Genomic DNA, 18,167 nt, shown 5'->3' on the forward strand with positions numbered 1-18,167 from the left:
TATATATATATATATGTTGGGTACAAATGTGTTCTATTGTCTATATATCATTTTACTAATTTTATTGTTAAGAAATTGCTGAAAAAATTATAGCTGGTCTCAAACATATGAAATGTAATTTGAGGAGGTATAAAAGAATGGAGGGGGGTCGGAAAAGAAATCATCAAAACCGAAAAAGAATGAATAAAAACAAAGCCCAACCAGACAAAAAAGAAACAACAAAAAAGCAGCCCAAAACAGTCATAGCAGAAATATTACTAAACACACCCCAGGGAAAAACCAGATACCCCCCGAACCCAAAAACCAAAGCTGTAGCCTCAATTCCTTAATTTATTTACCTTCTCATACAAATCATTGGTTCCCTTAACCACTCATACAAAAAACAACAAACAATACTTCAAATGTATTGTTATATGATTTGATTATTAAATGTTATTTTAGTTCCTTAAAAAAATTGTTATTTTAGTTATTTTAATATCATATAATTAATCAGCACATTATCAATACATGTTTTTATCAATATACTTGTTATATGATTGAATGTATATATGATGTGTTCCGTGTATACATGGGTTAATAGAAGTTAAAGTTCCTTAGCAGAAAATAAACTCAAAATATACTTTTTAAATCCAAATTTACTATAATTTATCTTGAACTTTTGAATTCTTAAAAATTCATATTAAATTTTTCTCATGTTAAAAAATTCTAAATTTTAGTATATGAACATTTTATAAAATGCTAAACATGTTTGCAAAAAATTATTCATAAATTTAAGAGTTTAAAGTTAATTAAACAAATTTTATTTTTGCAGGTACTAAGAATTATGGGGAATTTTTTTATGTAAGGATTAAAACTACTATAAAAATTAAAGACTAAATTTAAAAAATCCCTATTTTATAGGGACTAGAAAAATATTTAACTATTTTCTTATACTAATATAGATAACATATAGTATAGAAGTTCAATGAAAGTTGAAAAGCCTCCAAGTCTAGATGTAATTATATAAAAAAAATTCATTGTTAAAATAAATAATTAAACATAAAAAAAAATCACGCTTTAAAAGTAATTCAAATCATTTAAATTCTAACTTAAAAGCAATTTGTTCAAAAAGAGTCGTCATTAGTTCATGTTCATTGAGAGAAAAATTAACAACTTCAAGAATACTAGCTCTATTAAATAGATTACATTCATCTCCACTAATATCCTGCATTTTTGTCGCTCCTTCATTAGAAGTCTTACTCTTTCTCAATTAAAAATCGAAGAAAAAAAACACTTTTTTGTGTTTGGCGTACACCATGGGTACCCTGTATAAATATTATTTTTTAAAAAATGATACGGTTTGGGTGCGTACCATAGGAGTACTGTACGTGTACCAATACCCGTTAAAGGCACTCTCTCAATGGAGTACCCATGTGTCGCGGCGCGAAAAATATCCTCGAGTGTGAACACTCGAAAAGAAACAGAGTCGCCATCGAATTTTATTTATCCCAAAGAAGGGAAAGGAAAATATCGAGAAAACCTTGAGGAGTGAGAAATGGGTTCGGGAGTTGGTTATGCGAGGGGAAGGTATTAGCACCCCTCACATCCGTTGTACTCAACGGGAACCTTTTAGAGGGAAATGTTTGTTTGCTTTAACGTGTTTTTTAATGTTTGCTTGATTACTCGTTTCTTGCTTCATCAATAGAAAAAGTTTGTTTTTATTATTATTTATGTTATTATATATGCGGGGAAAAAGGTTTTGTTTTTTATTATTGTGCCCAACAAGATGTTGAATCCTGCTCCTACGTATTCCCAGGTGCAGTGGGAAAATCAGGGTTTCGTAGTTCATGGTAAAAAATGTTTATGGGTTGGTTGCTTTTAGACGCATGACGTCTAAGTCGCATCCTCGTATTTAAACGCTGCTTGTATGCTCGCACTTCGGAGGCTTAAGCGTGGTTTGTATTACGAAGAATGTCGCATTCTTGTATTTAAACGCTGCTTGTATGCTCGCACGGTGGAGACTTAAGTGTTGTTTGTGTTACGGAGAAAGGACAAAAATGTCACCCGTTTTGTGAAAAGAGTTTTACTTTTACTGCGCGCGAGGGCAGTGGAAAAGGTTTGAGTGTGTTGAGTTGATTTTATGAGTTTTTGTGAAAATGTTTGAGAGTGAGGATGGTCCGAGACACGAGTCATACGTCAGGGCCTCGAAGCCATCCGGGTAGAGAAAGTCATACGTCAGTCCCTTCCTTTTTTATCCTTTTAATCTTAAGTCATTTTAGTTTGATTTAAAGAAATCAAAAGAAAAGATTAAGAGATGTTTTTTACGTGTTTTAAGGTTTGAGAATGAGAATGGTCCGAGACACGAGTCATACGTCAGGGCCTCGAAACCATTCGGGTAGAGAAAGTCATACGTCAGTCCATTCCTTTTTCATTCTATTTAGTGATTAAGTATTGAATAAATTTAAGCAAGACGAAGAAGAAACAAATCAAGCTAACAAAGTATAGACAACAAGCTCTTATTTGAATAAGCACTTATATGAATAAGCACTAAAAAATAAATAAACCGCCGCTGGGGGTGTAAACTGGGGTCTGGGGGTGAGGCAATAGCAAAGCTGCAACACCAAGCCCAGCCCAGTTCGTCCAAAAAAACAAGCAGAACAAAAATGATTCAGCGTGTCATCAGGATCAGGGTGCGGGATAGGCTTCACAGATCTGGGCTTTCTGATTCATCAGATGGCTTAGATTTTAAAATAATCAAACAGATCTCAGCCTTTCACCAGATCCAACAGACATGTTTTAAACTTGGGAGGGAGCCAATGACGCGCGGACACGTCATCGTCTTCAACCTCCTTCACCTTCTTCACGTTGAAGAATCAACAACAAGAAGCCATGAAAGCTTCAAGTGAAGCTCACGGCCAAACACAACATCATCAATTCTTGACCAAAAATCAAAAGTTTATATACCATTTCGCTCGAAATCATGCGTAGATCATGAATATAAACTTAGATTTTTTAAAAGGTGTTTTTATCTCAAAAAAAGTTCGAAACTTTAAACCCAAAAAAACTTTAAAATTCACATTTGAACGAATTAAACAAAATTAAGGGTTGGAAAAGCTTCAGTAGGTGTTCATGAGTAAAAAACGTTTAGAAACCTACTTGTTTTGAGGCTTTCTTAGGTGGGTTAACACCTACTCCTTTCTTGGCTATTTTGAATCTTGTGTATGCTCCTCTTGACGGTTTTCCTTCGTTTTTATTGTTGTTTCAAGCTACTGGAAGTGTTTAGAGGCTTTTGGGTGAAGAAGATTGAAATTTGGAAGGTGTTTTAGTCAATTTCGGATTTTGGAAAAAGTGATGAAAAGAGGAGTTTTTTTTGGTTTTTTCCTTCTCCGTTCTTCCTCCCCTTTGCTCTGAACTCTGCTCTCAATTTATAGAGAGTATTGATCAATTCTTGTAACCATTGGGTTAATTGGTTAATTGGATTTGTTGATGTTTTGGCAGAAAAATTGGATTAGCAAAGATCAAAGGAGAATGAAATGACATGAACTTTTGCTTGCTTACATTGTTGGTGAAGACCAAAGCTAAAAATGGAAAAAGTTGAAAACAAAAATCCAGAAAGCCAGGGGAGGGAGGCGCAGCACTGTGTTGCTGTTGTTGCTTTTCTTTTTTTTCTTTTTTTATAATACTAATATAATATAATATAATAATAATAATAAAGAAATTGAAAAAGGAAAGGGGATGGGATGCAGCAGCACGTGTTGTGCTGTTGTTGTTTTGATTTTTTTGATTTTATTTTTTTAAATAATAACAACAATAATAATAGAAATTAATTTATTTTTTAAAAAAAAAGGTAGGACAAAATTAGGGTATGACACCATGCCATGCTTCATGGAGCCAAAGAGCAGTAGCGAGCCAAAGAAATCAATAACAAAAATTATATTATAGATAGTTTGAGGAAGTGTTGCTAGAAGAATAGTTCACCACTATATCTACGCAATTCTCTAGCTTCATTTTTTTTTTCTATATAATATTCCATTTTAGAGTGACTTTGATTTTAAGATCTTAATGCAGTGATCGACTTCAACTACTTGCTCAGCATACTGGTGGTCCTTTATAACTCTCTCCCACGTTTTAATAAACCTATGTATAAACTAAGATTATTATTAGTTTAATTATAAAATTTTACAAATTAATCGAAAATTTAATTTGTTGAGTTAAATATGTTTTGGTCACTATAAAATGAGGATTTTAAGTTTGGTCTTTATTTAATTTTTATTTTCTATGGAGTATAATTTTTATTTTATTTTGCATATAGGTTTTTCCAAACCTAAGAATATTGAGCAATAAAGACCCGGAAGGAATTCAAAGACCCTTAGATAGCATCCAACAAATCGATTCCTCTTTAAATAAAAAGTTGTAATTGTGCACTAAAAGTTGAAGACAAAATTTGTTCGATATATATATATACCTTAAAATGTTTATCATATATTGTCATGTGAGTAATTATCTTTTACTAATCAAACTAATCATCTAATCTATATAAGAAAGTTGATTGTTCCGGAAAACTCACAAATAACTTTGCTTCAAATGCTGCCATGTGTCTAAAGTAAGAGTATTTGATGTCCAAAATTTGTATAACTAAACTAATATTGCTGCAAACCGAGCTATATTGTGAGCCAACCAAGCCATTTTGTAAACTTGTGAGAGAAAAAGTTGTTTTTTGGCAAGCCATGGTTATATGGAAACTAATCTGGTTGTTTTTTAAACCAAGTCAACCAAGTCATTTGTTATGTCAAATATTAAATGTAATTGTCACATGTCATTGTCATCTTTTCAACTTTGTCATACACTTACTCAATGTGTCATACTCATATTCAACTCTTTATTTTCCCACCAAATTAGAACAACTTGAAATTTGAATAACAAATTTCATGAATTATATGTATATAGGTCATAACTTACATAAATTTTAACTATCATATAATGTTTAAACTATCACTGTGACCGATAAATATTTCAAAAAAATTATCATATATGAGACAAATTTTAACTAATTATTTTTTCTTCAAAAAAACTATTTTACACGGGATAAGTTATAACTGACATAAATTTTAACAACCATATATGGGCTAACTTTAATATCAAAATTTACATTAATCTATACTTAAATAATTATAATGTACTAAATAAATTAAACACTGTTGTACCAAAAAAAATAAAAATAAAAAACTGAATAAAATATGCTATCAGATACGAGACAAATTATAACCGATACAAAAATTCAAAATAATTATCATATATACTAATTAAATCATACGCGGGACAAAATATGATACGGATTCAAATACGAAATTTTTTATTTATAATTACAAAATATATACATTTGTAAAAAATATGTTATTGCATACGAGATAAATTATAACTTATAAAAATCTCAAAATTGCTATTATATATACAAAATAAATCATTAAATATTAATGAAAGTCTTCTTCTTTTTTTCAAATGACTGCCTTAGTGCAATATTTTATTTTTTTTATTTTAATTAGCAAAGTACAACTTAAAAAAATATTAGTATAACGTTACGACCCGTACAATAGCATTGCACTAGTTTGAATAAAGGTGGCATATATAGACATAGAGACCAATTCATCTCACCAACCATTTGATCTCAACAGCTATCATCTCTTTTCTATAATAACAAAAGCAAACACTCCTCCAACTAAAAATAATCCCCCAATCCAAACCACAAAAAAGAAGTATCCAAAATTACAAATGCAAGTGAAAAATAAAATGACAGGGGTATTTAATAATGTTGCACATGATATATATGCAGTGTCATGAGAGTATCTTTTAAAGCTCAACGCTCAATGATGGTGATGTGATAGGATACTCATGCTTCTTTCTTACCCCATGTCCCATGATTTCTACACATATATATTTTTCACAACTACTACGATTGCTAAATTTAGAAGAAAAAAAAACTAAATTAAACATTATAAAAGAAAATTAAATTGGATAAAATATGCAATAAATTAGCAATAAATTATTATTTTTAAATGAAAACATCTTATTTGAACATGTACCGGTATACTGATGACGTGGACAATTTTAATAAATATACAAATTATGTTTAATTCAATACTATATAAAAAAAAAGCTTAACAAACATTATTTGGGTCACAATTGTTCACCTCAACCATATACCAATACAAATCTAAATAAAATTTTCACAAAAATTATATCACTATCATCTAAAGAATTATGTGCAAATAGGCTTTGAAAGGCATAACTTGGATGATGGTTATTGGTTACTGTATACCGTGAGGGCCACACCCAGAAAAGGAAATTGATATTAATGCACCTTGTACACACTCATGAAAACTTTCTCTATTTGGTAACCTCCAACATCCCCCACTATGGCCTAGAATTGGACACTAGAGAAAAGCAGACACTAGACACTGTTTTAGCATAATTTGGACCCCACTTTTTTAGAGAAAAATAATTGAATAAATTATTTATGACTTTATGTCACGTGACTGTTTACCCTTGGTGTTCTTTTTCAACTCTTCCTATTCCAACACTCTTTGTGGTAAATATTTATATTTATTATTTTGTTCATGGCAATTTTGATTTGCAAACAAGGCACTACAAATATTTGACGTCAGACACCACTATAATTATTTTTATTTTTTTAAAAATGTATAATCTTAATTATTGTTCCTTAAATATTATCTAATGGTTAATTTATTTTCTATTGATGAAGTGTGTCCTGATTGTCATATAAAGTATGTCGGGATAGATTTTGAGAGCATGCAATTCTTTATCGAGAGTTTTAAAGCTTCAAATGCATAGATGACTTGAATGTCATTTTTATGTTTTTAAGCGCACAAGAGTATCTGTAAAGAAAGATGTGCGCCTGTTTGACTGACCCACTCAAGGAAAGATCTACATTGAGGTCAACCGATGTTCTGGCATACGAATGTGTAGGAGAAAAATATACACGTGTGAATTTGAATAGAGTTTCCCCAAATGTAAAATTAATGACTGGAAATTTTACTATAGGATAGGCAATCCTCAAAGCTTCTTCAAATAAAATGGTCAAACATATATGCAGGGGCGGCCTAGGCCCATGTGCGACATGGGCCGTGGCACAAGGTCTCTTAAAAATGAGGGCCACAAAAAAAAAATTATAGGGTAGTAGTATTAGTAAGTTAGGGGGTGTAAAAATTAATTATTTATGTTAGAAAATGTTGTAAAGACAGTAAGGCCCAGCCCAGCCCGTTTTCCTAAGGAAAAAAAATAGCAGACAAGAGAAGCCTATTTTGCGTTTTGCGTTCTACGTATTCTTTCTCAAAAACTCCATTAATTCACCACCACCAGGCGTCGACCTGCCGCCATCACCGGCGGCATTAACGTCAGTTAACCTCCTTCCTTCTATTCTCAAAAACTTCATTAAAGTTGAAACAAAGGTAAAAACTAAATTTTACAAGTTAGGATTTCTAAAATTTGCAATGTAAAACTCAATTTTTCTATTTTAATTGTGTTTCTCAATTCCCAATTCTCAATTCTCATCATTTTTTTTCTCCCAAAGTTAATTACTGATAGGGATGTTCTTTTGTTTCTGTAAAGTGGTGAATGTTTTATTTATAAGCAAAGTAACTATAATGTATTTTGTTGTTATTGTTAGACTATGAATCTTTTTTATGTTAATTACAAGAATGATTATAATTTTATGTTATTTGCAATTTAAATCGATGATGGTTTTTTTATAAAAAAAATTACGTTTTTTTTATTAAGGTCCACTTTCATATTTCGCACAGGGCCTCCAAAAACTCGGAGACGCCACTGCATATATAAAAGACCGTATTCTAACAATACATTTATACTATTTGTATTTGATACTTTTCGTTTCGTAGCACCAGCTATGAACAACACCAAGATTCTTAAGTAAAACATCAAGATCTAAGAAGCAAAAGTTTAAAGAATGATCATATATATATATGGTTCTTGAACAACATTTTGTTACCGGTTCCAACAATACATGAGGAAATTATGAAGTTCCAGGTCTTAAAATTAGAATGATTTACTCTCATTATATTATTATTTAGTCTTAACAGCATATTTTAGTCCTTATATTTATTTTCGATTTTAATTTGAACTCTTAAATTTTAAAAGTTTCGAGTTAGTCCCTTAGAGCATCTTCAATGGTGATACCACACTTTGGATACCAATATTACTAACAAGTGATCTTTATAATGTCATGTAATATTTATACAACACATACATATTTTACCCAATGAATTTTTTATATTTATTTAATTAATTTTGGCTTATATTTTAAGATATAAAGTTGCATCTTACTCTCTGAGGGGATACATATGCTACATCAAAAAGTTGTCACTACACTCTATTACTTTGACCAATAAGTTGTCACTTTATAGAGAATGTTTAATCTAATGAAAGCCAAATAGAAAAAATGTTGAAGCCAGCTGTGGGTTGTACTTGTACCATTTTGTTGCTAAAATTGAAAGACTTATTATGTGTACGGTAGAATTAGAGTTTATATGGCTTGTGTGTTTGGTTACTACTTCTCCTTTGACTTTTAAATCGAGTAATTTTTATGTCATCACAAGAATTTAGATATATACTTTCTTCATATATGTCTAAATTAAGGTGCTGACAGTAATTTACCATTTGCACATTTTTTATCTTAAATTTTTTTATTTATTATTCAATATTCAATACCATTTTTTTTAATTGAATCAACATCAATCATCATGTCTAATAAAAACATAGAAGACACTCAATCGTTATTAGAGTTTTCATCAATTTTAATTGATTGGTACATATGCTAGTATGTCATTTTTCCATCCAAACAAATTTCAGAATATTTTTTTTATCTATAAACAAAATGATAAATATTACTAAAACTCATACAAACGACGAATATCCAGATTTAAACATAGAGTGAAATTAAGTGCTATTTTTCCTTGCTAGCAAATCACATAATTCTAACTACAAAGATAAAAAAAAAAAAATTAACCCTTGATTTCAACAAACTTCACTTTATGGTCCTGAAAACAATGATGATCAAATCCCAGTGATTCTCTCCAACTTCATGGTCAAACTGCAAAGCTTTCAATTTCATAATGGTCTGCACTCATCAATTTTGGGCTAAACCATTTCAGCAGCTACTTGTATGTGAATTTCCTAAAATACTCCTATATATTGCCCTATGGTATAGAGTGAGTGTGTAGACCCCTTCCACATGAAAAGTGAAACTTCTCTTTCCTCAACATTGTAGTAAGTAAGAAGGTGAAAAAATAAAAAGAGTAGGGGCCAACAATACATACCAAAATTAAAATTGAAAAAGAGAATGAAATTAAAATAAGAATAAATGGGTTTCCATTTTTTTGTTAAAGAAGATCAAATATACCCCTTACTACGTGTTTCATTGTCTATTTCTATATGATTAAACTCTTACTTCAACACTTGACCAAAAAAATATAAGAGCTCTAACTTCCACTTTTAGGAGACAAACCATTTATCTCTTTCTCTAGCTACTTTACTTTTTTTTCATTATAGTACAAAATTTGACCACTTAAACCTTAATGTACTCAAGGTTTTGAAAATGTTTACTTGCAAGAATATTGGTGGCACCAATAATTGTGTAGACACAAATTTGGACGTGCATATGTACTTAAAAAGGAAAAAGTGTACAAAAATAATTGAGTACAAAATTTTAGAATAATTAAATAATGTCTATTTTATTTTGTGTTTTGTCCACACAAAAATTACCCGGTTACACACTCATATTGCAATTTTTTTTCTTTTTTTTTTGAAACTACTCATATTGCAATTTTTGATACTGCACATAATCATAAATGTAAAAAACATTGTCGTCGTGAACTAGATTTTTTTTTTTGGGTACAAAATGTGAATCGTCGTGAACTAGATTTTAAAAGAAAACTAATGTACTAGTAATTAACTGGTAGGAAGGAAATATTCAATGCATGTTTGAATTGACGCCGAAATCAATGAAATTAAACAATTACTACAATTTTGTTAAAAGATATATTTTAGAACTTTTATGAAAGCATCAACATTGACATATTGGTGTACCAATAATAATCTTGAAAAAAAATAATAGAATAATAGTTAAATGTAACCAATATTATACACCGAACACACTTTTAATTTTAATTTGTGAAGTGCATTATATAGCCTATATTTAGTATCACAATGAATTTATCAAAATCATTGTGAGTTCATTCATTGCAAAACCAAATCGTTATAATTTTCAAAAAACTACGGTCCGTAGTCTTTTACAAAATTATGATAACTCACCGTAATTCCGTCAAAGTTTTATGATACTGCTGTAATTTGATTTAAATGAGAGTGAATCCCAACATACATCATAACAGTAAATTACAATACATAAGTAAAAAAAAAATAAAAATATATATTACATTAAATTTCAATTCAAATATTATAAATACTATAAACTTGTTGAGTTATTCATTTTTGTAGACACAAACTCAAAAGAAAAAGAGAGAGTAATCAGAAATAAGAATGGGTAGAGGGAGAGTTGAGCTGAAGAGGATAGAAAACAAAATCAACCGGCAAGTTACTTTCTCAAAAAGAAGAAATGGCTTATTGAAAAAAGCTTATGAACTCTCAGTTCTATGTGATGCTGAAATTGCCCTAATCATTTTCTCAAGCCGTGGCAAACTCTCTGAATTTGGAAGCTCAACTTCTGGGTAGGTACCCTTTTCTCTCTCTCTTTCATATAAAATAAAAATCTCAACTTTTAATTAATTTTCTTGCAGTAGTACTTGTAGAAGCTTCTGTTCATATTTATTTTTTTTAATATTTTAGGGGGGGTGCAAATCCCAATAGAAACTAAAAACTTTATACAGTAGATAGATCTTTTGATTTTCTGATACTTTTACCTTCTTCTTCTCTTCTCTCTGAAATACACTTTTTACAATGATTCAGTTTCTTACACCAAAATGGTTACTGGTTTCTGCATTTGTTGTCTTTAAGATTTTACTTTTCACACCCCCCAAAAATTTTCCATTCTTTTTATTTTATTTTATATTATATTTCCTGTATTTTGGGGGGGGTTTCACACTGATGGAAGAAGGTTTCAGAAATCAGAGATCAGAGAAGAGAAACATGATATATCATATATTACCCCACAAACTCTCTATGTATATGTGTATTCTAAGATAAAGGTTTCAGCTTTGTTCCCTTCTTGATGGAACAGTACAATCTATTTTCCCTGTTCTCACATGTAAGGTAAAGTACTAGGATGTTCACTTTCTTGTACCATTGTGCAAGATCTAGGGTTTCTTTCACTTTACTCTCTAAATGGAGAATGGAAATGATTAATTATATAAAACTTGAGATTTAGCACTTCATGTCGGTGCCGACCGCACCCAATCCAAGTCCGTATCTATGGAATTCTTGACCCCTTTATTTAGTCCTTTAAAACTTTGATTTTTTTTTTTTTTTTTATGGTTTCTTCTCATATCTTCGTGTGAGGGTCCTTTATGTGTGTCCTAAAAATAATTGCCATCTCCATTTGGGGTAGGGGAATTAACAATCAAAGTGTTTTATTTTTTTTTACTTTTTTTTATTTGGAATGATTAACAAACAATGTTTTTTTTTTCTTTTTATCAATGTTTAATTGGTTTGATCACTTTTCCAAACTCCAAAGAATAACAAGTTTAATACAATTTATTTTTTTTACAGAGATACAATTAATTTTATTAAAAATATGTAATTTAATACAACATTCATTTTATACCGTTTATTTACTATTTATTCCCAATGATAATGAATGAAACAGTGAAGCACAAGCACTACACTCGGTTGTTCATTAGGTCTTTTGGGTTTTCATTTTTACTCTCTCTCTCTTTCTTTCTCTCCCTCCTTGTTGTAACTTTTTTCTTTTGGATTAAGTTTTGTACTTAATAGATTGAGAAGGTTTATAAACAAAAAATTGCTTAAAATTAATAAACATGAATATGTTCATCCTTTTTAAGAGTTATATATTATCATTGATAAAATATCTGAGTCTTGTTATATATTAAGTACAGTATATGTTATGTTATATGTACAAAATTAAAATAACATTAGGAGTACTGTGTGTGAGTGTTGTGATTTTCTAATCCATTTTAGGATTATGTTGTTATTTGAAAACTTAATAAAGTAGTAAACTATGGTCCTTGGTCACATACATGAATTGGATTTGCTAAAATGGTCACATTATAATTTTATTATCAATCAACCATATCCCTCTCTCCCACACTTTCCTTGACATATTATTAATTACGTCCAGGGTGTGATTTAGCATGTGTTTGCTAATTTACATGTGAACACATGTTTCAAACCATCCAAATGCAGAGAGGTTAGGTTCAAGTTCAACATGATATTTTTCTTTTTTTGAGAAAAATTTATAGCCTTTTAAATGTTTTGTACGAGTTTAATTATGATATACATATCATTATTTTTTTACTCATACAATTAATATACGTGTATGATTAGTTAGTTCTATAAATATACATATGATTAAGTAAAATAACATATAGTCAATAAAAATTTCACCCTTAAAGTAGATAAGTGAGATGACCGGATTCGAACCCCACCCTCCTACATATATAGTACAATGTTCTATAATATTATATGCCTCTCATTTCTTATTTTGGATGTGAGAAAGTATTTCTATAATTTTATTTACCAAAAAAATGAAGAAAGTGTTTTCTTTTTCCTTCTTATCTTCGGTCAGCATTGTAACAACTCATTGAGGTAAATATGTTTTTTCCTTTTCATGAAGTCAGAAATAACGTGTTTTACTCAGGAAAAGAAGAAGAAGAAGAACAAAAACATATTTTATCTATGAGTAGAAATTGAATAAATACCTTAAAACTTACAACAAACATTGATATTGCACACTAACCACTTGTACCATATCCTGAGACTTTATCGTCACATTTTCATTTTTTTTGTGTGTTGTTGAAAAAACTAAAGGCTGCAAAATACCAATACAAATCAATATTATAAATGAATCCTTGAAGTTCTTTCTTTTTTTTCTTTACAAATTAAAGTCATTATCATAAAAAAAAATTGGTAAATAGACGAAATGAAAAAGTCATTAAAAACTCACATATACTTTTTTGGTTACATAAGAGAAAAAAACTCACATATACTAATAAGTAAAGGAATCGAAATTCGAACTTCGCTCACGATGTCTGATCTAATAATTTTTTACATTTTTACTAGTTGGCTAAGTGATTACAGACACAATCTTTTTTTTTTTGTTATATGTGCCTTAGTTTAAGATAAGACCCCTCGTTCATTATTGCGGCATGTTCGAATTACTATGGGACGGTTCAGGTTCAGTCTTTTTTTAACATTTTTAAATAAAATCATAAAAATACTTTTTATGAAGAAAACCTATGGGACGGTTTATATTTTCTTAAACAAAATTGAAGAAAAATTAAGGATAGATTGAAATAAAATTAACTAGCTATTTTGTGATTCTATAAATGACTTTTAAATAGTTTTTGAGTTTATTGTGAATATTTTAACTAAATACATAATAATTATGTAAATATTAATAATTCATAAATATGAACAATAAATGTTATTTTAAATAGTTTTTGAGTTTATTGTGATTCTATAAATGACACCATATATGTTATTTTAATTTATTCTTAATAATTCTTCAAAATAAATTAAAAAAGATATTTTATAAATTAAAAATAATAATAGAACCAAACGGGAGCATAAAACCACTAATATTATCGTATCATGCATATATCTAACAAACAAACGATTCCATGACAAAAAAAAAAAACAAACAAACGATTTGATATATCTCTCTAAACATAAAAGAAAATTAGGTATTCAAATTTTCTACGGTAACAATTATGAATTCCCAGTAAGATCGGAGTCTTACATATTCCTCCACCCTTCAGTCCAGTTTGAACCCGTCCCAGCAACGAAGAAGATTGCAGTAACGCTTGATTTCAATTTAATTGTTATTTTTTATAAATGGTATAAGAAGTGGTATAAGAAAAGTTCAGTAAATCAAGAAGCAGAATAAGAAGTACATTTCACTATAACACAATAATATCTAAGACAAGAAAATAAAATGAAATTACAAGGAAACAAGAAACTACATCACCAACAAACTAGAACCTCTCAAAGGCACTATCACGAGAAGAAGAATATATTGCATGTTAGGAAGAGACACAATACCCAAACAAACTCTACTGGTTCTAGCATAAAGTAGGATGGATAACTCACTCGTAAAAGGAAATGGGGGAGACATGGTTTTTACCTAGTAATTAACCATTTCCATATCGAGACTAGTTTCTGGAGGACTGGGTCTCTGGAGAGATATAATTTTAGTGAGATATGACTCTTTATATCCCTCCCCTCATCTTGGAGGGGTGCTTGGAAATCTCAGGAGGAACGTGTCCTTACTAGGTGATCCTGAAAATGCTACTTCACATTGTTTTTTAGATGAGGTGACTAAAAAGTTGATAATGGTTGCATAACTTCCTTCTGATTTGATCCTTGACTGGGGTAGCCTCTCTAAGAACTCATTTCCAAAGGCTCTATTTAATTGTTGATGTATTTTAACAAAAAAAAAAGTACATTTTTTAATCTAGACAGTTCAATATAAAATTAATGACCTAGAGTGAAAAAATATGTGTACATTTGTGGCACTGGTTCAAACAAAGTGGTATCTTTGAGATCGTAATGATGAGTTTGTTTCAATTTGTAGCATTGGCAAAACCCTGGAACGATATCAGAGATGCTCTTATACTTCTCAAAATGATAATGATAATGAACATGAAACTCAGGTATGTGTGTACATTTGCTAAATTAATTATATGCAAGCATACAAAAATTTGTCTTCATTCTTATTATATAAAGCAGTGATCAATTATAATTTGGATCTTTGTTATTAAATAATTGATTTCATGAATTTCTATTTTGTCAAACAGAACTGGTACCAAGAGATGTCAAAGCTAAAGGCAAAGTATGAGTCACTTCAAAAGTCTCAAAGGTTTTAACTTTTAAGTGTGCTCCTCCTTCACACTCTTATTGTTTTCTAAATAACGATTTTGGTCAAGTAACTCAAACAAAGGCTTTAGGCTCCAAAGTTTTGAGCTAAAAAAATATAATACAATCATTAAATTTCAAATTTTTCTTTAGTTGAATTGGTTAAGGTAAATGCCTCAAATCCTCTTAGACATAAGTTCAACCCTTGACATTAGTAATATTTAAACTTTTTGTATTTATTTTCATAAAAGTCGTGTGTAATTTTTTTCGTTATATAAGGCCTCACAATAGAAATTACTTTAGGCCTCTAGTTATATTGGGTCGGCCCTAATTGTCATGTTAATTATTTTAGGCAATTGCTAGGGGAAGATCTTGGACCATTGAACATAAAAGAGTTACAAAATCTTGAGAAGCAACTTGAAGGAGCTTTAGCACAAGCTAGGCAGAGGAAGGTACCTTAAAATTATCATAACTCCTCTGTATTTTTCTACCCTCTAATATCTAAAAAACACACATATTATGTATCACCTTTTATTTCATTTGCTTGCAGACACAAATTATGATTGAACAAATGGAAGAGCTTAGGAAAAAGGTAAGAAATGTTACCTCAATTTTTTTTCATATACATTTCTTTTTGTACTAAGGTTTAAAATGAGATTTTGAAAACATAAATGTTGTTTAACAACACATAATCATGGGCAGAGCCAAGTCCCAACAAACCTGGGCATTTTGCCTAGCTCTATAATTTATCTGGTTGTGTATGTGTTTTTTTATAGTCTCCACGTGCGATACCATATTTGTGATGTTCAAGTAAAACTTCTCGATCCTATGTTTAACCATTGATCGCCATTGCAGGAACTTCACCTTGGAGAAATAAATAAGCAACTTCGATTCAAGGTATTACATTATGGCAACAAAAATGCCTAGAACATCTTGTACTAGTTTAGATTTGTTTTTCTCAATAACTGCCAAATTTTGAATTTACTAATTTGATGAAACCACATTTTCAGCTTGAATCAGATGGATTTAATCTGAAAGCATATGAAAGCATGTGGAACACTACTAATTCTGCATCTGTTGCTGGAGGAGGCAACTTTCCTTTTCAGCCTTCTGAAACCAATACCATGGATTGCCAACCTGAACCTTTCTTGCAAATAGGGTATTCCAAATTTCCTTCTTTTATATGTTATTTTATTATTACCTCAAAATTTTAATCACATAATTCAAAAATGTTAACATGTATACTAATATCGAACTACTCGGATTCTCTTGAGTGTCTCTGAGCTCTACAGTCAGAGTCAAAAGTCTGTCTTGTAGATTAATACTACAACAGCTGACCATTTGTTGAAGAGGACAGAGACACCAAAAAGGATTCGGCGAATCTCTAAGTGATCTCTAATACTCCCTCCGTCTCAATTTGATTGACACAATTGACTGTTGTGCACTATTCATACATACATGTTGCTTTGACTTTATTTTTCTACTAATAAACAAAAATAAATATTAGGATATAAGATGTTGTTTGATTCGTCTCGATTAGTATTTTCAAAATATCAAATTTTTATTATTATACAATTAAAAATACTAATCGTCAAAGTTATGCATCAGCATGCGTGAAAGAATTAATTGTGTCAATCAAATTGCGACGAAGATAATAATTTATATGGTTCAAAACATTAACGTAGTTATTTATTTCTTGCAGGTACCAAAACTATGTTCAAGCTGAACAATCCAGTGCTCCAAAGAACATGGTTGGTGAGACTAGCTTTATCCAAGGATGGATGCTTTGATTGACTTAATTGAGTACATAGGTTTATTACCTTATTATTGACTATATACTTTTTAGATTCCGGTTAATTATTTTTTCTCCTTATGCTATTAACGAAATGTATCTTAATGACATTTGTTGGAAGTTTGCAGATGCATATTGTCTGTAATGGGATACATATATGATATATGGAGTTATGGTCCTTTATTTTACTCTTTCAAGCAATTAACTAATGTTTGAATTAACCATGTATTAATGTGTTGGATGCTTTTTTAATAGAGATATGTTTTTTTTTTAAGACTAATAGAGAGATATGTTATTTAAACAGATTTTTATAGATAAAAATACTATCACTATTCCATAATACATCTGTTTTAAAACTCTCCCAGACTCCCACACATGTAAGATATACGGTGTTGTATTTTTCTCTATAAAAATGTGTTCTCATAATATTATTGTTTTGGCTTAAATGCAGTTTTACCCCCCCTATTTTGAAAAATGCGGAATTTTACCCCCCTATTTTAAAATGCGGAATTTTACCCCCCCTATTTTATAATTTGTTGGATTTTGCCCCCCCACCAAAATTTTGCACAAAATCTGCTTTCTGAGCCTCAAGTTCAAAGCTACGCACAGAACTCAATTTGGATCAATAATTCACCAAACTGGTACCGAAACGACCGTAATCGAGTTAGTTTTCCACAGAATCAAACTCCACTAAATTTGGAGTTACAGAGAGAGATTAATTACTGTTTTAGTGAAGGTCTGTTCAAATTAATTATCGTATGAAACTACTACTGGTATTCTCGTCATTCCTCTCACCCTGTAGCTCATTTTTTAATACTATTTACATGTATGGAAATCTAACGAAATTACCCTTGTTGGCATTTCAATTTCGTCGAATTTGGAGTTACGATGTGTTCGGTAGACGATGTTGAATTTGAAGATCACAAGTAGATTTCTGCTGAATTAGTAATTGGACAGACCTTCACTAAAACGGTAATTAATCTCTCTCTGTAACTCCAAATTTAGTGGGGTTTGATTCTGTGGAAAGCTAACTCGATTACGGTCATTTCGGTAGCCATTTGGTGAATTATGGATCCAAATTGAGTTGTATGGGAAGCTTTGAAGTTGTGACTCGAAAGCAGATTTTTTGCAGAATTTTAGGGACATACCTTCACTAAAACGGTAATTAATCTCTCTTTGTAACTCCAAATTCAGTGGGGTTTGATTATGTGGAAATATAACTCGATTACGGTCATTTCGGTAGCCGTTTGGTGAATTATGGATCCAAATTGAGTTGTATGCGAAGCTTTGAAGTTATGACTCGAAAGCAAATTTTTTG

The 18,167-nt window shown here is 30.4% G+C and overlaps 1 protein-coding gene across 1 annotated transcript; it reads left to right on the plus strand.

Moving 5' to 3' along the window:
• Positions 1–10,548: 10,548 nt before the first annotated feature.
• On the plus strand, positions 10,549–16,847 carry LOC123889994 (agamous-like MADS-box protein MADS3). The gene is made up of 8 exons (XM_045939532.1): positions 10,549–10,736; positions 14,777–14,855; positions 15,000–15,061; positions 15,410–15,509; positions 15,608–15,649; positions 15,913–15,954; positions 16,068–16,216; positions 16,760–16,847. The coding sequence occupies exons 1-8, from the start codon at positions 10,549–10,551 to the stop codon at positions 16,845–16,847; spliced, it is 750 nt and encodes a 249-aa protein (XP_045795488.1).
• The last annotated feature ends 1,320 nt before the right edge of the window (positions 16,848–18,167 follow it).

This window comes from Trifolium pratense, linkage group LG6, assembly GCF_020283565.1.
Source record: "Trifolium pratense cultivar HEN17-A07 linkage group LG6, ARS_RC_1.1, whole genome shotgun sequence".
Taxonomy (NCBI): domain Eukaryota; kingdom Viridiplantae; phylum Streptophyta; class Magnoliopsida; order Fabales; family Fabaceae; genus Trifolium; species Trifolium pratense.